The sequence below is a fragment of the Gamsiella multidivaricata genome (assembly GCF_025024155.1).
Source record: "Gamsiella multidivaricata strain RSA 2152 chromosome Unknown BC939scaffold_44, whole genome shotgun sequence".
Classification (NCBI taxonomy): Eukaryota; Fungi; Mortierellomycota; class Mortierellomycetes; order Mortierellales; family Mortierellaceae; genus Gamsiella; species Gamsiella multidivaricata.
The window spans coordinates 17876-38067 of NW_026251752.1; the positions used below are offsets into that span (position 1 = coordinate 17876).

Genomic DNA, 20192 nt, shown 5'->3' on the forward strand with positions numbered 1-20192 from the left:
TTCTTTTTCTTTTTTTTTCTTACGTCGATGGAGACATGGATTACTGGTGCTATGGAGGGCTGGAGGACTTTTCTTTTTTTTTTTTTTTTTGTTCCCTTCGCCCCTTGGCATTGATCCATTCCCGTCTTGGCTTTGTGGTAATACGTATCCACTTGGGATGTTCCTGGGATTCTGTGTCACTGAGAGAGAATCGGGAATGGATAGTACATGTCGCCTTGGCTGCTGCCAAGATATCAAACCTGGGGATGATCCAGATGTATGGCAGGATAGTTAGTCTCTCTATGCATGAACATATGTAGATCTACCCAAAGGTGATTAGCAAAAAAAGCCTAGACGACTTTTTGCAAACATGCGCCAAGGAATTATATTTGTAAGTTCATACTAAAAAACCCTGGAGCGCAAACGCGCGTCGGTTCCTCCTTTCCTTTCTCACAAGCCAAAAGGGCTGAGTTGATCAAAGGGCGAGGGCGAGGGCGAGGGATCTAACGGTTGTCGGCCATCGTTTGTTTTGATGGTCCGCCCCAATTTGCAAAAAAAAAACCTGCTTCCCTTTTTTTTCGTTGGATCCGCGCAGTGTAGCAACTGTAGTTGTCTCGTGGTGCTGGGCTGGGATAACTCTTTAGTCCCGAATTTGCTGAACCCAAAAGTGCGTCATGCTACGTCAAGAAACAAAGCGAGGCTGATTGGGGTGCCTGGAGGGTGCCCAGAGATGACGGCGCAGCAGGGCATCTTTTCCGGTGCAGTGGCACAGCATCTAGAAAGATTCTCCATTTCCAGGTGGTGTCGAGTCGTTGGGGGGCGGATGATGATTGGTGCTCACGGAGAGGAGGGGCTGCGGTAGCGGTGGCAAACACAAGACGCAACCCAACCAAAAGTGATTAGAAAGAGAATAGCGCAGTTCCTGGTTTTGGAGGGAAAATAAACCAACAGGCTCGACCAACAATGGAAAAAAAGGGAAAAAGTGCGCCTCCATGGAGGCAGGCACCCGCCGTGAGGTGGATGTCCTGAATGCCCTGGATGCCCTGGATGCCCTGGATGCCCTGGATGCCCTGGATGACGAGCACGATGGGGCTGTCTGGACGTTGTCTTCTCAGACCCCGAAAGAGCCAGAGCCAGAGCCAAGGGCCAAGAAAACAGAGATGTGGTCATTTTTTCTTGTCGCTTTTGCCACCGTTGCGGAGACCGCAGCGGTCGTCAGTCAGTGTGGGTACGTGTCGTCCGATGCGGGAGTCATGGCTCCCCTCTGCAGACTGCGGGCTGTCACGTCTCCGGTCTGTTTTGGGCATTTTTCATTGCATTGGTTTTCTGCGTCTTTTTTTTTTTTTTTTTGCCGGTGCCTGAATGTGTGCCTTTCTAGTTCTGACTGTCGACTCCTTCTCTTTTCGACTCTTTCTTTTTCTTCTTCTTTCCTTTCCTCACCATTAAAGCATTTAAATCCTTTGCACTGCCCCATTCGTTCCCATCACACGGTCGACATTCGGTTTAAATCTTTAATCTTCACACTATCCCCCCAACCTCATCACCATCTTTTCCTTCTCATCGTTCCTTCCCCACTTGAACTTTTTTCACCGGCCCCTCCAAAGTTGTTTTCCTAGTAAAACTTCTTTTTTTTTTTCATCCCTTCAGTTTCTTTAATCTTCTTTTTTCTTGTTCAATATGTCCATTCGCGTCCTCATTGTCAAGAGTGCAGAGAGAATCTAAAAAAAAAAAAAAAAAGTGACACTTTTTTGTTTAAAAAAAAACCTTTCCCCAAACCCCAGATTCTTTTTTGAATTCATCACTCTCTTGACACTTGATCCTCGATCGACATATTCCTCTTTTTTCTTACTTTATCTTTTATTACTATTCTTATTATTCCGCTTATCCAATTGTGTCCTCTTAATTGCCGTACACATTTAAAAAAAAAAAAAACGATAAAGGTAAGAAGCAGGAATTCAGGTTGTGGTTCTGGGCAGGAAATAGTCAGAAGCAGTATGACGCAGCATCAGCAGCAAAAAAAATCAATCAAGACAAGCGGAGCAGCAGTAGCAGGGCAATAGCACACAATATAGGAGCATATGATGCATAACAATCAAGACATAAGGGAAAGAGAGGGGGGGGGGAAGGGGGGTGAGCAGCGGGAGGAAATTCTTTTTTATTTTGATCGGATATGAGCACTTTCCGAGACAACTTGAGTAACAAAAGGGCAATCGCCGAACAGTAGCAAAAAAAACCCAGACAGCCAAGAAAAAAAAAAATAATCTAGGATGGGATGCGCTTCCAAAAAGGACACACCGGATATGTTATTCATGCAATGCACACAAGGAAGGAAAAGCGCGTTATTGTGGTGAATTCCTTGTTGTCTCGGCAATGGTTGCCTGTCTCGGTATGCACAGTCGGTATCATGAGTAAAAAAAAAGAAAGATCCTGGGATGGTCAGATGAGCAAGGCGATATGAATTTTATCTGTGATGGGCAGTAGTATCTGGAAATGATTCCCTACAGGGGGTTTATTCACGGTGGTTCCGGATAGCGAGCCATTGAACTCTGCCTGTGACTCTACGGTATGACTATTGCTATGAGCTATATGGTTCAGGAGAGGGAAGCAGGAATGTGGGTGGATGGGGTGGGAAGGAAGGATCTAAGGGATGAGTCATGGTGGGATGTGTGCGATGCGATGGGATGTATTATTCATGAGAATGCGATGTGAAAAATGGGCTTGGGTCGAGTATTTCGAGGGATTAGGAATTGAGGGGCGAATCTGCTTATTCATTCGCGTGCCTTTTATGTCCCTGTTTATGCGTGTATGCGTGAGTGTGTGTGTATATGCGTTGTGCGTGTGTATGCGTATGGATTGTTCTTTGGCTTTGCAGGAAGCGCACAGGTGCAATAGACAGTATGCCGTAGCTTAGCCAAAAGAAGAAGGGCGACCGCGATAGGAAAGAGGGATCAGAAGCGGAGACTGGGAGGGGGTCTCTCTTTTTCCTCCTCTTGGCCCTTTTGCTACTGGCCACTGGCGGGGTTTCATTCGCCGGATTTAGTCAGAGCATTCCTTTTGTTCCACACACCTGCCGGGCGGGCAATCCCATGATGAGCAACCGCACTAAAAGAACTGGATGGGCCTTTTGATTATCCATCCCTTATAACCCTGCGCTGCCTCGCTGTTCATAACCCACTCGCTCACTCGCTCACCACCACATATACCTCCCGCTGCCGTAGCATAAACACACCTCTAACTGACCACTCATCTTCCTCTCTTTTCTCTTCGCCTTTTCTACCTTTTCTAGCTATTTTCCTATTTCATCTTCCCTTTTCCGCTCTTTTCTCCCTCCTCTCCTTCTTCCCTTCCTTGGCTGTCTGACTCAGCCAATCCCCCCCCATACAGCCCCCCCCTCCGCCCAACATGCTGTGCCTCCCCATCCTCACGCAGACCACATTCTGCGAAGCAGCTGCCGGGTGCCCTGTGGCCCCGGCTCCTATTTCTTCGTCCTCCTCCTCCCTTTCTTCGCATCTCCACAACACCCCCCTGTACAGTATCCCTCTCCCCCCACAGCCCCATATGCAACCCTCCCTCGACTCCTTCTCCACCCCCTCCTCCTCCACCCCTTGCTCCCTTCCCGCCCTCCGCTCCTCTTGGCACCACACCTCTTCCTCCGCCACCGCCACCGCCACCAACACCAACACTAACACCAACACCACCACCCCAAAGCACTCCCTGATCCTCGATTCTCTCACAGCCAACAAGGTCACTATGGTCGAGAACCTCGTAGGTAAGTCTCTCTCTCTCTCTCTCTCCCTCTCTCTCTCTTTCTCTCTTTCCCTTGATCGCTCTACTGATCCCTTGCTGACCATATCCTCCATATCCTAACAACGCAATCGTCTCCAACAGACACCGCAGCACTGATTATCGAATCGATCTGGCCCAGCCCTGCTGGTGCCCAGTACTCCACAAAGGCCCCCGTCATCCCCCTCCACATCTTCGTCAAGGAAACCCTCAGGCGGTCCCGCACCACCCTCTCCACCCTCCAGCTCGCCCTCTACTACATCTACAAGGTCCGCAACCAGGTCCTCGCCGCCCGGGAAAAGATTCGCCAGGATCAAATCTACCACCTCCAGCAGCAGCAGCGCGCTGCCCTCCACCAACCCCAGCCCCTGTCCCCCAACGGCTCCAGCGACGCCTTCTCCGCAGAGGAAGAGTTCAAGCAGCGCGACTACTTCAACTCTCTCTCCCTTCATGCCCACACTCAGACCAGCACCAAACATACCCTTCCCATGACCCCACCCGGAACCAACAATACCCCGTCCGCACTCTCTCCCATCTCCCTCTCTTCCTCCGCCTCGACCTCGCCCATCCTCGCAAAGTCCGAGCCAGTCGGCTGCGGCCGTCGCATGTTCTTGGCTGCACTGATTCTCGCCTCAAAGTTCCAGCAGGACCGCACCTACTCCAACAAGGCTTGGTCAAAGATCTCGGGCCTGCCGGTCGCAGAGATCAACCTGAACGAGATCACCTTCTTGACCTTGATCGACTACCGCCTCTTCGTTTCGCAGGCAGTCTTCCAGAAATGGGTTACCATCCTCACGGAGAAGGGCAGGATCCGGGACAGGGCCGCTCTTAACCGCAGCTGCAGTGCGCTTAGCGCGGATGTCCAGCCAAAGAGACGCAGCTCGATCCAGTATTGCAGCAACACCCTCCCCTCGCGTATGACCTGCGTTACCGCCTCGTCTTTGGAATACCAGCACCAGCCTCAGGTTCAGCCTCAGCAGCATCAGCAGCAGCAGCAGCCATCATACAAGGACATGGTGCCTCACCTTCCCTCCTTCTCCTTATTCCTTGAGCAGCAGAAGGCAGTGCAGTCTGCCGCTCCTCTTGAGCGTCAGTTCGATTTCTCGCCTGTTGGTGCGCCTGTGTTGCCAAAGCTGAGCATGGACAGCAACAACAGCTCGTTGAACAACCACACCGCGAGCGGTCTCCTTCAGCCTGAGGCCTTGCCAAGACAGCAGCAGGGCATGGGTCTGTCAATGACCCATCGGTGGGTGTTGGCTCAACGACGCGAACTTTTGCGTTCGCGAATGCAGGCGATGGGGTATACTTTCACAGAATCGCCTCGGTCTTCTCCCCTGGCTGCACCTCAGACCCAGCCTCCCCAGCCCTTTGGATCGTCTGTGCATCTGCTTCAGCCCGTCTTTGAGCCCCAGGAGCAGCAGCAGAACCAGTACAATAACATGATTCTGAACAATTTCCAGAACAACGTGATCACGTACTCTCAGACGAGGACCCTTAGTCTGGACAAGATGCAGCAGCGTCTGGAGACCAAGGGGTTCCAGTTGGAGGAGAAGCATAGCAGCTTCATGCCGTCGCCTGCTTCATCAGTGTCTCCTCAGGGCCTTGCTGGCTCGAAGCGTCGCATGAACGAGACGGAGACGGCGGAGGAGCTTTCTGCAGAGATGCGAAGCAGAACTCGCAGACGCCTGAGCGTTTCCTTTTTGGTAGACTGTTAGTCGTGTACTACTACTATTATTACTACCACTTACCACCACTACTACCGCGACTAGTGTTCTTTTTTTTTTCTTTTTCTTTCTTTTTCCTTTTTTTCTTTTTTTTTTTTTCTTTTTCTGAACGTCCTGTCCTTTTTGCGTATGCCTAATCATTGTGTCCTGTCATCCTGTAATGTGCCCTTATACTTGTTGTTTGCTGTGTTTTACTTTCTCTTGTACTATTCCATTTGCTCTTTTTTTTTTGTAGATTATCCTACTTGCTCTCCCTCACTAATGTGTCCTTTTAAGTCCCCCTTCCCCCTCCCCCCCCCACAAAAAAATGAAAAAAATTGTACCATTATTCAGCTCTCTCTCTCTCTCTTTATTTTTATTATTTTTTTCTTGCTGTTTTAAAAGTGTAGGGCCCATTTGTTATTATTATTACTATCCATTTTTATTTGCACATCGTTATCAAGCTCAAGATATGTAGGACACAAAGAAACACATTGTAGCAAAAATGGACAGAATGAAGCGTTCTCGTTAAAAAAAAAAAAAAAATCTCTTCAAGTTCTGGGCCACAATGTCATGCATGCATTTGATGCTCTATGATCACGCATGAAAATGAGTTGTACACATATGACAATTGGAGCAAAAAGAAGTAGAAGAAGGAGGAGGAAGATGAAGAAGGAGGACGAGGAGCACTTTGAGCCGAGGAGAGAGCCATGAAAGGGGAGGGGACAAAGACTATCCCTGGGTTCGCGTGTGTGTGTTCCGTCCGCCTCTCATGTTCGTCCATCCATGCAAGGACTCTTTTTTTTTAAGACTATTTTTTTTTTTTAAATTAATTATGTAGTGCTTTGGACGGAGGGTGAAATAAAATCGATTGTCCATTTTATTTTATTTTTCTCTCATCATGTCATATCTTTTTTTTTTGTTCAGGACGCGTGTCCTACGAGTTATTTTTTTATAGATAGAAAAATCGGAGGGGAAGATCTGTGCATAGCGACTTTTTTTTTTTGAGAGGGAGAGAGAGAGAGGGAGAAAACGGATAAACGGAATAGGATGTTTTTGGAAAATCAAAGAGCCGGATGCGGCATGCAATGTACAGTCACCGCACAATTTTTTTTCTGCCATAGAAACATAGAAACAAGCAACTTGTTTGTATACAAATATACGTGTATGGAATGAATATGTTGTGTGCATAGTTCAAAACAGTTGGGTATCGTTTCGTTTCGTTTTGGGGTGTCGTGTCGTGTCGTGTCGATACACAGGAGCCATCGCATGAATTCATGCAGCAGCCAGCACACACACACACACACCCAAAAGAAATAAAAAAGATCTTTGTTTCTTCTTGGTTCTCCTTGGGGGGGGGAGGTCTCTTTGGCTTTCTGTGTGTAGATTGCACAGAACCAATAAATGTAGTGTGCTATAGGAGAGAGAGGGAGGAAGGAAGGAAGGGAGGGATGACGATCAAGCTGATCGAGAGACAGCACAGCATTCCGATTCCTTTGGGGTCTCCGTGCTGGCGACCATTGATGGAACTATTGTGGGGGTCTGAATACGAGTGCTGGACTGAGACTGAGACTGGGAATGGGACCAGCCCTGGTGCCTGGATTATATTAAAAAAAGTAGCAAAAAAAGTAGCAGTCCCGGAGTCTCGGAGTCTCGTGGTCTATGTAATAGAACCAATCCTGGGTGGGCTTAGCTGGAGAGATGCACGGATTGGTGGCAAGGTGAGAGAGAGAGAAGGAGGCACGTGAATGCGATGGGATGGGATACGCGAGAGGGGTCTTCATGCTCCTTTGCCAACCGCTGGCTGGGAGCGGAGGAGGGCCGAGAACAGGGCGCGTGCAGGAAGAGGGAAGAGGAGGGAGAGAGCGAGAGAGAGTGAGAGAGAGTGAGAGAGAGGATGTATGGAGTGTGTGGTGTAGGAAGAGGGAGGAGGAGAACGAGAAGGAGAAGGAGGAGGAGGAGGGAACACACGGACACGAGCTTCGTCCCTTCCTTCTCCACATCCCACTCCCACTCCCACTCCCTCCCTCGATCCCTCCTATTGCCCTCGTCTGCGCTGTCCCCCATCCCACAAAGACTCCTTTTGACTCTCTTATCTCCATCCTCCTCGCTCACTCACTCACCCACTCGCGCCTCTTCTGCCTCCTCCTCATTCCCCTCATTCCCCCCATTCCTTCCCCCATTTCCAAATGATCCGCTCCCCTCCCTCCATCCCCATCCCGCGCACCCTGCCCCTGCTCCCTTTGCTCGACAAGGTCCTCCTCCCCGGCGTCGTCACCCGTCTCCACGTCTCCCGTCGCGACTCGGTCCCGCTCTTTGAAAAAGTCCTGCGCACCTTCGACTCTAAAGAACTCTCCAAATGCATCATCGGCGTCTTCCCCGTCCAGTCCTCTGCGCGTCCCACAAAGTCTTTTCCTCCTCCTCCTCCTCCTCCTCCTCCTTCTCCTTCCTCTGCCTCTGCATTCGGCCACAAGTCAATAAAACCAAACTCGGCCTCAGAGAAGGACAACGACAGCGACAATAGACGCGAAAATGGGTTCGAGGAGGCCCCGATGGTGGTCGGCAGTAGTGTCGGACAGGTGGTCTCGATGCGTCCGGGGGGACATGGCAGCGGACAGGGTGTGAGCTCGGTGCTGAGTCCGGCGGATATTCATACGACAGGGTGTGCGGCTCGGTTGGTCCGGCTGGAACGAGTTGTTGGTGGATTCACCGTGGTGCTTGAAGGTAAAGAGGGGTTGAAAATGTTGAAAATTCAAAAATGAGGAGCCAGGGGGGAAGAGAGGAACATGCGCATGCGCGTGAAGATGCATGAAGAAACTCTCTTCCTTTTGGATTTTTTTGGTCCTGCAAAAAGTCCAGCACCTTTACTAACCTCCATCTTCCAATAATTAACGACATGGGGGGTTTCTCTTTTCTCTACCTTCTAGGCATTGTACGTCTACGACTGAACAAGATCATCAGTCAAGCGCCCTTCTTTGAGGCGGACGTGACACCACTCCCGGACAAGGCCGTTAACAAACACGACCAAGAACTCCAAGATCAGATCGTGATTTTGAAATCGACCTCAAAGGAATTTGTATCCCTGCTGCAGACCCTGAAACTGCCAGCACCGGTCCTGACGCAATTACAAAGGTTTCTGGAGAACGTGGCGGCGATCCCGGGCCAGGTCGTGGATCTGTTGATGAGTACGATCGAGTGCACGTTCGAGGAGAAGCGGGTGATCCTCGATGCTGTGGAACTGAAGGAACGCATCCCCAAGGCCGTCGAATTGTTGACCAGGCAGATTCATGTAAATATACGTCTCAAACTTTGTGAAGAGAGGAGGACGTTTGTGGTAGATACGATGTTATTCTACAGAACTAACCACCCATCTTTTTTCAACGTTTATATATATATATATTTTTTTTGGCGCGCTAGGTCTTGAAGATTTCACAAAAGGTGCATGACAACGTTGAGGGGAAACTGAACAAGAAGCAACGCGAGTTCTATCTCCGTCAACAGATGGCTGCGATCAAGGAAGAACTCGGCGAGAAGGACGTGGGCGAGGAGGACGAGATGACCCTGATCGAGAACCGACTCAATGCCGCGAATTTGCCGGCGGACGTCCAAAAGGCCGCAGACAGGGAGCTGAAGAGACTGAAGAAGATGCAGCCGGCCTCGTCGGAATACTCGGTCATTAGGAATTACCTGGACTGGTTGGGCGACCTGCCCTGGTCAAGGTCAAGCGAGGACATTTTGGAGGTCGAGAGGGCGAGGACTCAGCTGGACGATGACCACTATGGGCTGGAGAAGGTCAAGCGGAGGATCCTTGAGTACTTGGCCGTGACAAAATTGCAGCGGATTAAGGGAGATGTCAAGGGTCCGATCCTGTGTCTCGTTGGACCGCCTGGTGTACGTTACATGAGCGCGATTGTGCTGCTGTCTACACGCATTCATGTTGTGGGAGGGAACACTGACTAACTAGAAACGAATCGTTTTTTTCTTTTTTCTTTTTTTTTTCATGTTGGCGCAATAATAGGTGGGCAAGACGTCCTTGGGAAGATCGATCGCCACGGCCATGGGAAGGAAATTCCACCGGATTTCGTTAGGCGGTGTATGGGACGAGTCCGAGATTCGTGGGCATCGTCGGACATATGTGGGAGCCTTGCCGGGTCTTATTATCCATGGGCTGAAGAAATGTGAGGTCAACAACCCAGTGTTCCTACTTGGTAAGTGAATGATGCCAAGGCACCTTTTTTTTTTTTTTTTTTTCCGTTTAATGTCTAACGAGACCATTACATCTGTTTTTGGAATGGAATAAAAAGACGAAATCGACAAGGTCGGCTCAAGAGGACACCATGGCGATCCCTCCGCAGCCTTCCTCGAAGTCCTCGACCCCGAACAGAACAATACCTTTGTACGTACCGGTCGTATTTCAAACTGGCAGCGCATTTTTTTTTATTTTCACCATACTAAAAAAAAAAGATTGGGCGACTTGCTTGTTTTATTTTTTGCTTTCATTCGTAGACGGACCACTACTTGAATGTACCGTTTGATCTCTCAAAGGTCCTGTTCATCGCGACTGCGAACTCTGTGGAGACCATCCCTGGGCCACTGCTCGACCGGATGGAGCTCATCACCCTCCCTGGATACACCTACGCCGAGAAACTGGCCATCGCCACCAATCACCTGCTGCCGAAACAGATCCGGTTGCATGGCTTGACCGAGGACGACGTGAAGGTCACGGAATCGGCTTTGCTCAAGGTCGCGACCGGGTACACGCGCGAGAGCGGGGTTCGACAGCTGGAACGGGAGGTCGGATCCCTGGTCAGGGCCAAGGCTGTGGAGTATGCAGAAGCTCAGGAACGGAAACTGTCGAACGTTGTTTCTTTTCCTTCTTCTTCTTCTTCATCGTCATCGTCACCGTCATCAACAACAGCAATAGCAACAAGGACGGGCGCAGAGTACCAGCCGCTGGTCACGGTCGCAGACGTGGAAGAGATTCTCGGACAGGAGAAATATGTCAATGAGGTCACGGAGCGTATGCCGACTCCGGGCGTGGTGACCGGGATGGCCTATAATGGTGTCGGAGGCGGGATCTTGTTCATCGAAGTGTCTCAGATGCCTGGAAAGGGACGATTGCAGCTGACGGGAAGTTTGGGCGATGTGATCAAAGAAAGTGCTCAGATTGCGTTGAGCTGGGTCAAGACCCATGGGTACGACATTGGCCTGACATTGAGTCGAGGTCAGAACATTATGGAGAAAGTTGATGTCCATATCCATATGCCCGATGGAGGCACTCCCAAGGTACGAAGAAGGAGCATTTTATACACAATCGCAAGGAGAGCGATATCGATTGGATGTGTCCTTTTTTTTATTTGTGAAAATGACATTTGATACTCACATTATTCTTTTTTTTTTTTGTTTCTTGCTGATAGGACGGGCCTTCCGCAGGTATCGCCATGGTGTGTGGGCTAGTATCGATGTTCTCGAACCAGACCGTCCCAGCGACGACGGCGATGACGGGCGAGTTCACGCTGCGGGGGCTCGTGATGCCTGTAGGCGGGATCAAAGAAAAGGTGATTGCGGCCCACCGTGCGGGCGTACGCAAGATCATTATGCCGCTCAGGAACCAGAAGGACGTGACCTCGGATGTGCCCGTCAATGTACGGGAGGAAATCGAATTTGTCTACGCCTCCACGATCTGGGAGGTTTTGAGGGAGGCCTTTGAGGGGCGGATCGTTGCTAGAGCCGGTACTCCGGTCGCGAACGGTGCTTTGGATAGCAGAATGTAAAATACGATCCATTTTTTTTTCATTTTTTCATTTTTTCATTTTATTGTATAGTCTATTAGTATTTATTAGTACACATTTTCATTGTTCCTGTGGATATTTTACATTTGCGTGCGTAGTAAAAATGACTTGATTCAAAAAAGATATTTGTAAAAGGTTTGTGTAAAGCGGATCAAACGTTGCCGCTCTGGCTGGCCAGGCTGAAAAAGATCCCGTCCTTCTTCTGCAACAACGTCTGTGGAGAATCAAATTCGGCCACACGGCCCTTCTCGAGCACCAAGATCCGATCGCTGTCCATGATCGTGTTGATCCTGTGCGCGATCGTCAGAACGGTACAGCCGACAAACTCCCGTCGCAAGGCTCGTTGGATCGCATTGTCGGTCTCGATATCGATCGCGGCCGTGGCTTCGTCCAGACAAAGCACCCGCGTGTTCTTGGCGAGCATGGCCCTCGCCAGAGACATCAGCTGCCTTTGACCCAACGACATGTTCTCGCCTCCGTTCTCGATCTTCGCAGAGAGTCCCTCGGCCAGGGTCAGGATGTAGGGCTTGAGCGAGGCGGATTCGAGTGCTGCCCAGAGCTCGGCGTCGGTATGGTTCTGGAACGGGTCCAAATTCTCGCGAATCGAGGCTCCGAACAGGAAGGGCTCCTGTGGGATGATCGTCAGATGCGACCGTAACTCGTGGAGGCCCAGGGTCGAGATATCGATCCCGTCAATGTTGATCGACCCCTCCGCTGCCTCGATAAGACGGAACAGCGCCAGGGTCACACTGGACTTTCCGGCACCCGTGCGACCGACAATCCCGACGCGCTCACCGCCCTTGATAGTAAGGTCGATCTCCCGGAGGACGAGATCCAGACCTTCACGGTACCGGGTGCTGTAGTTCTTGAAGCTGATCTCGCCGCGCTGGGGCCAGGCCTCGTCCGTTTTGGAATCGGGGATGAAATCGCGAGCCTCTGAGGGGAGCCGGGCGTACTCGCGCACACGTTCGACCGAGACGATCGAGGCCTCGAGCTGGCACGCCGTGCTGAGGATACGGCTCATGATCACCGTCAGCACTCCGATCTGCGAGAGAACGATCGAGAAGAACCCCGAATTGACCGAATTGCGCTGGACGATCGCCAAGAGCGCCACGAGCGTCAGCACCAAGACGCTCATAAAGTCCAACATGATCTGGAGCCACCTGGCCGTCGCGTTCGTCAGATAGCTGGTCTGCTGTGATCGGTCCAACAAGGTCGTCGCATGGATCGCAAACCGGTCCGCGTCGTGGAAGGCCCGGATGGTGACGAGGCCCGCCAGGGTCTCTCCGAAATGGGCGTACATTGGCGAGTGCGCTGCAGAATCCAGACGCTTGAGTTCCCGGGACGAGACCAAGAAGAAGCCGCCGAGCCAGTAATATCCAACGCCAAGGGGGATCATGATGATCGCAAAGTACGGGGTCGCGATGATACAGTACACAAAGATATTGATCGCCATGAAGGCAATAAACAACAAATTCAGGAATTGCAGAGGCAGATCAATGTCCACAGCCTGGATGTCCTTTGCAAATCGGTTGATGATCTTGCCCGAGGACGTGATGTCGAAGAAACTCATCGGCGACCGCATCAGAGGACCTAACATCGCCATGTGCAGCTTCTTGGAGGCCTTTCGCGCCATAAAGACCATCGAGATCGTGATCGTGAACGCCAAAGCCAGAGCCGAGGAGAGGATCCACGCAAAGTAAGTGAGGATCCACCACTGATCGGAGTGTGGGGGCGGTGTGCCCGTCACCTGAGCGTACTTATTCTCGTTTCCCCAGTTCTGCAGCCAGATCTGGGTGTACATGTTGATCACCAGGAAGGCGACTGCCACAACGAGGAAGACCACCAAACCAGAGATGCCCAGGGTCGAGAGATAGAACTTGTAAACAGTCCAACCGACCTTGCCCTCGCCCAGGATCTCCTCGTCCACCTCGTCCTTGACGTCGACATCAAAATCTTCCTCATTGACTTTGGATGATTTGGCGCGTCTAAAGGTCGGTCGCTTGACGGGACCTTCAGGTCTCTCCACAGGATCCTCGGAATTTCCGGTAACGGCATCGATGAAGGCCTCGTCGCCCGAGTCGCTCGCGGTGGATCCCTCACTACCCTCTGCGTTATTCTCAAGAGTCTCCTCAGTCTCCTCGGCCCTCTTGGACGCAACGATCTTGCTCTCCTGGATCAGACGGAACAAATCGCCTTCCTTGTCCTTGATAAGGTCGCCATAATGACCATCCTGAGAGATTCTGCCTTGCTTGATGACAACGATCTGATCGACCTCCTTCAGATGGTTGACGCCGTTGGTGACGAGGATCCGGGTCTTGGTCGCGAGGATCGAGGTCATGGCGTGCTCAAAGATGTGCTGGTCGACGTGGGCATCGACGGCCGAGAGTGGGTCGTCGAAGATGTAGACATCAGCGTCCGCATACACGGCGCGAGCGATCGAGATACGCTGCTTCTGACCCCCAGACAGGTTAATACCCTATACCGATGACAATGGCCATGACAATGACGATGATGATAAAAGAAATATACATACATGAGTGAATAACAATAACGAGTAGGGAAAAAAAAATGAAGTCAATGTACAACATAGGATGAGAATACTGTACCTTTTCTCCAATGATGGTCTTATCACCATTCACAAGCATCTTGAAGTCGGGCACCAGAGCACAGGCCCGGACCGTGTTCAGGTACCGTTCCTTGTCATAGGGACGTCCAAACAGGATGTTGTTACGGACCGTGTCGTTCAAGATCCACGCAGACTGGGACACATACGCCAGAGATCCATAGGACCGAACCGTGCCCGAGTACCTGTGCATCTCTCCCAGGAGCGCGCCCACGAGCGAGGATTTGCCCTCGCCCACGCGACCCACGACTGCGATCAGGGAGCCACGCTTGATCTTGAGGTTGACATCGTACAGGACTGGTCCCATACTATCGCGCATGTTCTCCGATGTCGGGGTCGGCGTCCGGTCCTTCTCGTTCTCCTCGTCCTTCCCGCCCAAAGTCCCAAGGGATTCTGCAGTGAGCCTCTCGTCCTTGAAAGTTTCATCCTCCTCCTTCTCCTTCTTTTCCTCCTTCTGGGCCTTTTTACCCTTCTTGGCCGCGTCGGCATCCGTTTTAGCCTTTTGCGCGGCCTCCTTCTCGCTCTTCTCGATCGAAGACTGGATTGCCTCAGGCGTGTACCATCCAAAGGTACCGTTCGAGATCTCATAGGCTAATTCTGAGTCGGCTGGACTCAACTCGCGCAAGACGTTGTCCTCATCGACCTCCTCCGAATTGAAAAAGTCCCGGAGTCGGTTGTATGCGACCTTGCCGCTGACAATGGTCGAGATGGACGAACTGATCGACCCGACGGGATCCTCCAACATGTTGATCAAGGTGATGGTCGTGAAGATCCGACGGATGTCCAGGGGCGCCTCGGGCGTGGCCATACCCGAATAAACAGCCAAGGTCGCGAAGATCGAAAAGGCCGCGATCGAGTTCAGGAAGACGGACGCGATACAGATCCAACTATAGAACTCGCGTAATTTGTTCAGCTGCTCCAGACGGACCTTGGAAATGTTCTTTTCGAAATAGGTCTCCCACGCATACAGTTTGATGGACTTGATATAGTTGACCAGCTCCGAGAGCAACTTCATGCGGTGATCCGACCGCTCCATCATCGCCTTCTGACTCTTTCCGATCAGGGGCGAGAGAACACCGACGATGAAAAGGATAGCGAGGACGACGCCCACGCTAGCAAAGATCGCGTACCGGACCTGGGCCCATAACTGGGCGATGGTAATGATGATCTCGAGAATCGCGCTCCAGCTGAGATGGATGACCTGGAAGAACGCAACAACCTTGTCGACATCCGTGCTCATGTGGTTGACGATCGAGCCCATGCCCTCCTGTTTATTGGTCGAGCTCAGACGCAGCGATTTGCGGTAGATCAAATTGACGAGCACACCTCGGGCTCGGAGACTGGAGTTGTAACAGATGTTCTGGAACTGGTTGTCAAAGATGGTCGAGAGGGTAGCGCTCGTAAAGACGGCGATCAACAGCCCGAATCCGACCCAGGGCACCTCGGGGACGATCCCTCCCAACTTGGCATTCGCTGAGTAACTATCGACGAACGAGATCAATTGCGAGAACAGGACAGGACGGACATACAACGCGGCGATGTACAGGATTCGAGGGACCGCGGCTGTCACGAAGCTATATCCGACAGTGTGGAGCACGACACCAAGGAGATTCATATGGCCCTTCTTGAGCTTGGGGTCCTTTACTGTGCTACCAACAGCCTCTTCGTCCTTGACCTTCTGCAGCCTAATCGCCTCATCCGCATCCATCTTGGCCTTTGTGGTCAGGTAGAGTGGGTAGCTCAGCAGCTTGGGGTGGACGCTCCAGAGATCATCCATGCGCAGGGCCTTCTTCTTGCCTAGGTTGAGCAATGGCAGTAACCAAAAGAAGGTGATCCTCGTAAAGAAGTTGGCTCGGGGTTCAGGCGAGGGTTTGCTCTGAGGTACGACGACGACATTGGATCGAATGAGCGAGCTGCGGTTGGACTTAGGGATGTTCTCGAGGATGAAGATTAAAAAGGAGACGATCGTGAAGAGAAGCCTGAGGAGCGGGATCGGGGCCGACAGACCGTCGGGTGACTCCTGAGTCCAGGAGCGTGTTGGGAAGATGGAGATCAGGGCAGTAAAGAGCCAGAAATTGAGGAGGCCAGAAGAGGGATTGGCCATGTTGAAGTACTCATACCAGTGCAAAACCACTGCACCGATCTGTGTAACGTTTTTTTTTTTTTTTTTTTTTTTTTTATAAGGGAGACAAACGCAGCCAGTTAGCTTCCTTTCGAGCTGACAATCATCGTCTTGAGATCGCTCTCCTCTTTGAAGGGTATGCAACAGCGGGGTAGAACCAGCCTTGGATCCCACAGGGTCTTGAGGGATAGAAGAGCAAGGAATGACAGATACGAAAAAAGACAGTGCAAACATACCAAGGCGATCAGATATACGATGACGCTCAGTAGACTGGATGAGACATAATTATCTTCGGAGACGATCTTGATCAAGAGCCCCAGCTGGATGGCGAACGCTGCCACCACGAGAAGCATCTTGATGTAAAAGATAGCGTTTGGCTTGACACCATCTAGTCGTCCCTTCCCGAGGACCTTGTGTAACCGTGGCGAGAGAAAGATAAGAAGACATGCGCTAGGAACAAGTGTGAGCGCACTTTTTTTTTTTTTTTTAATGTCGAGGAAGGGGGGGAAGGGGGGAAGGAGGGGGAAGAGAAGGAAGTACAGACGATTAGATGGCGACGCGCTTATAAAAAATAATTGCGACTCCAGGGGAGCGCATCACAAGCGGCCATGTTTCATATTATTCTTGGTAGTGGCTGCGACGGTACCTGTCCTGGAAGCACTGCGTAAAGTCCATGGCGCGTCTTTGGCTGAAGACGGCCCATCCCTCGGTGTCGCAAAAAGTCATCCTTGGATGAAGCGGATGGTTTGAGTTAGGAGCTAATGCAGGGGGGACAGATGTTGTCCAGAACTAGTGGTGACAACTACAATGGTCGCAAGCAGCAGCAGCAGCAGATGCGACAACAGTAGTTACTAAAGGTATTAAAGGTATTAAAAGTATTAAAGGTATTAAAGGACAAGGTATGGAGCTGTGTTATTTTGAGGCAAAAACATAACCCAAAAAATAGCCAGCAAGGGCCCTCTTCTCTTTATACTCAACAGTGGATTGACCGCAGCCTGCCTGGGGGGATGCAATCCTATCCAAATAAGGCATGCAGCCAGTAGACTATGTCGTTTCTTTGCCAAGGATGAGCTGAGAGCGCCGTCCGCCCTCGCCCATCGCCCATCGCCCGTCGGCTTTATTATCCGGATGGGAAAAAAAGCCAAACTTTATTGGGCACAATCCAATTCATACGTTCCCTTATATGATGTTGTGTTCGCAGTGATGCTTAAATTGTATCGTTCGCCCATTCTTGGCATGTGGACAGCACCGTCCCCGGACGTTGGAGCTCTGGAGCTCTAACCTTTCTCATGAAGGAATCAGACTCTCATATTTAGGGACACTCTTCTTCTTGGGAAAAGTATGAGTCTGTTCAGGCGAGCTTTCTTTCCTTTCTCGGGCTCCTCGACAATATAACAAACAATATACCGATCTGCGCCCACATCCAAGAAGTAGAAAAAAAAAAATTCCAAATTCGGATGCGTCTTCTCTTCTTCTTTGTACCTTGTTTGCCAGGCAGTAAATGGGAAAAGAAATTCAAGATCTTCATGAAGGGTCCATGACCACGAAAACACGCCCGTGTCTTCTCTACTATGTCTATAGACCAGCTGCTCTGCAGATGGACATGCCGAGGAACATGTGCCTCTTTTGTATTTGCCCTGTTCTAATTTCTATGTACTCAACATGCGCGGTTAAGGTTCCGTCTGTGCAGGAGACTCGGAACGAAAAAATGATCCCAAGAGAACTTTTTTTTGAGCCCTGCCAAGACGGCCCACGGGCCTCATTTGCAAGGGAAAAGATATGTGAATGTTACTGGTTGCTAGCAAATAGAGCCGTGTCGTTCCAGAACGCGACAGAATGGTCTAAGTCCTTGCATTCCCTCCCAAAAAAAAAAAAAAAAAAAAAAAAAAACGTCATAGACAACGACGCGTACATGAGAACCCTTTAAATCGGCGCACTGAGAGTCGATTTTTTGGCAAGGGCAAGATGCCCCAATATGGATGGAAGACATGGCACATAATCCACTGCTCCGCATATTTTGTGGACCATGGATGACAGGGACTTCGCGGCAAAGCGTATCGCGTCTCGCAGAGCTGTTCTTCGTCATTTACGCGACAAGATATTCGCACGGAGGAGTAGCAAAGGTCCCAGACGCTCTACCATGGATGCGGCGTCCAAGGTAGAACAGAGGGAGTTTCTCTGCAGCATGGGGATACATGTGCACTTTGCGTGCGTTACACTGTGAGAGTGCCGCAACGTCCACGGAACCGATGTACGCTGGGGAAAGTGAGACAGCACCGTCATAGTATTCGTAGCCGACCGAATGAACTGCCTCGAAATCGCTGCACAAAACAGGCCTGGCGCCCTTATTCAAAAACCTGGCCCCTCATCACGAACATACCTGCCAGTTCTTTTCTCGCTTTCTCTCTTTCTCTCTCTTCGGGGGGTCATCATTTCTTCATTGACCTCCACCGTTCCTTTTCTTTACAACCACTCTCCCCCCCGTTCATTTCCCTCTATCGACATGTACATATCTCGTTCTTTTTTCTAGCGTCCGCATATCTGATCAACACTACCTCCCCTACTTTTTGTGCCTCACACATCCCTACTACCCAAGTGAGTCTTCACAACCGAGAAGAACACAACAGAAAGCAAACGTTCATACTTTTTCACAACTGCAAAAAAGATAAAAAAAAACAACCCCGAAATGAAGTTCTTTGCACCGTCACTTGGTAAGCGCACCGCATCGAATTTGTTTGTCCACTCGATCCTACTTGCATCTGTGTCGTTTTGTGGTTCCCTCACATGTTGATAACCCTTTCTTTTTTTTCTTTTTTCGTTCCGGGTCTACAGCCGGAGCATTGGTCTTGGTCACTATCGTTATCACCCCCCGCACCCAATTCATCAATGCCGAGGGTCTGTGGTTCATCCGGAGCAACAAACCCGTCCATGCCCAAGAGAACCAGTACGAGGTCAAAGACGCCCAAAACGACATCATACCTCAGGCCCACGATATCCTGCACGCCTCAATCGCCGGCTCCTCGGATCTACCAACCACAACACTCGACGTCTCGAACACTCCAGCGACACCACCTCCCGGATACGAACCTACGTTGGCGACCATGATCAATACCCCTAAAGCCCCGGACGAACCATATTTCCGGTATGCGGTCATGGATGCGGTCCGTGAGAAAGTTGGTCGTTTCACCGATGCTGCCAAAGCTGCGATCGCCCCCAACACAGAGGATGAGATCTTTCTGAACGAGGGCCTCGATGAAGGGGCGACCGTGCCACTGGGCAATAAGGAGACAGTTATCGAGGATGAGGACAAGAAGAAGGGCCATATCCTGACCAGACGCGGAGATGCAGTCCCCAATCATGACAACGACAATGCAGAGAAGGACGCGCATAGCCATCACCGCTTCATGAACTGGTTCGCCTCTATGCTCTCTGCATCCGGAACCTCCTTGGAAGAAGTAGATGTAGAGGCCACCACTCAGGATAGTAAAGTTTCAACCAAACCTGGAAACGACGGGCCTGATCATGTCCAGGTCTCTGATATTAAACCCAACGAAAATCCAAGCCATGGCGACGGTCACATCGTTAGAATCCTGCGGATCTTTTTTGACAAGGTCAAGCGAGTCATACCGATAGACTTGGGCGGGGAAGAAGAAGCAGAGGCCGAAGATGATACCGACAACAGCCTCACCCACCCAGCTCACATCCTGAAGGATCAGGAGGAATAGACTTGCAGAGGCCAAGAAGGCCACTGCGGAGAAGGCCACGACCGAGAAACTGAGGAAGGATTACGAGAAAGAAATAAAAAGAAGGCTGCGGAGGCTGCCGCCAAGGAAGACGCTGCCGAGACTGAGAAGAAGCACCAGGAGGTTTGAGAAACCCCGAGACTGAGTTCGCGAAGGCGGCGCGTTTGGCTGAAGAGGCCCCCGAGTGAGGGCTAAACGCGCTGAGCAAGCTGCCACTCGGACCTAGACTAGGACTCTAAAAAAAAAAAAAAAAAACCTGCTTTGACTCGGGGCGTTTTCTCCAAAGCAAAAAAAAATAAATAAAAGTTCAAAATAGGGATTTTATTTTTTTATTTTGAGCTCGATGAACGGAGAATGGTATGATATGATATGATATATAAATATATGGTATGTGCTGCCAACGTCTTTACTTGGTCCAGCCTCGCGTCTAAAGCACAACTCGAC

At 50.7% G+C, this 20192-nt stretch overlaps 6 protein-coding genes across 6 annotated transcripts; 5 read left to right on the forward strand and 1 right to left on the reverse strand.

The window, feature by feature from the left end:
* Positions 1-315: 315 nt before the first annotated feature.
* Positions 316-1923, forward strand: BC939DRAFT_203565 (uncharacterized protein). Its single transcript, XM_051550639.1, has 2 exons — positions 316-688; positions 996-1923. Exons 1-2 carry the CDS (start codon positions 512-514, stop codon positions 1593-1595), a joined length of 777 nt encoding a protein of 258 aa, XP_051410861.1. The 5' UTR covers positions 316-511; the 3' UTR covers positions 1596-1923.
* A 1614-nt stretch (positions 1924-3537) lies between these two features.
* Positions 3538-5477, forward strand: BC939DRAFT_478226 (uncharacterized protein; the record flags this gene model as incomplete). Its single annotated transcript, XM_051558744.1, has 2 exons — positions 3538-3748; positions 3868-5477. The coding sequence occupies 2 exons, from the start codon at positions 3538-3540 to the stop codon at positions 5475-5477; spliced, it is 1821 nt and encodes a 606-aa protein (XP_051410862.1).
* A 1019-nt stretch (positions 5478-6496) lies between these two features.
* Positions 6497-7434, forward strand: BC939DRAFT_203569 (uncharacterized protein). Its single transcript, XM_051550640.1, has one exon. The coding sequence runs from the start codon at positions 6743-6745 to the stop codon at positions 7211-7213; it is 471 nt and encodes a 156-aa protein (XP_051410863.1). The 5' UTR covers positions 6497-6742; the 3' UTR covers positions 7214-7434.
* Positions 7435-7654: 220 nt separating this feature from the next.
* On the forward strand, positions 7655-11239 carry BC939DRAFT_504297 (Lon protease C-terminal proteolytic domain-containing protein; the record flags this gene model as incomplete). Its single annotated transcript, XM_051560507.1, has 7 exons — positions 7655-8189; positions 8393-8754; positions 8883-9356; positions 9484-9673; positions 9770-9861; positions 9972-10751; positions 10883-11239. 7 exons carry the CDS (start codon positions 7655-7657, stop codon positions 11237-11239), a joined length of 2790 nt encoding a protein of 929 aa, XP_051410864.1.
* Positions 11240-11408: 169 nt separating this feature from the next.
* BC939DRAFT_504298 (uncharacterized protein) lies at positions 11409-16680 on the reverse strand (the record flags this gene model as incomplete). Its single annotated transcript, XM_051560508.1, has 4 exons — positions 11409-13736; positions 13867-16026; positions 16242-16455; positions 16652-16680. The coding sequence occupies 4 exons, from the start codon at positions 16678-16680 to the stop codon at positions 11409-11411; spliced, it is 4731 nt and encodes a 1576-aa protein (XP_051410865.1).
* A 1758-nt stretch (positions 16681-18438) lies between these two features.
* Positions 18439-19814, forward strand: BC939DRAFT_203968 (uncharacterized protein). The gene is made up of 2 exons (XM_051550643.1): positions 18439-18716; positions 18838-19814. Exons 1-2 carry the CDS (start codon positions 18692-18694, stop codon positions 19728-19730), a joined length of 918 nt encoding a protein of 305 aa, XP_051410866.1. The 5' UTR covers positions 18439-18691; the 3' UTR covers positions 19731-19814.
* The last annotated feature ends 378 nt before the right edge of the window (positions 19815-20192 follow it).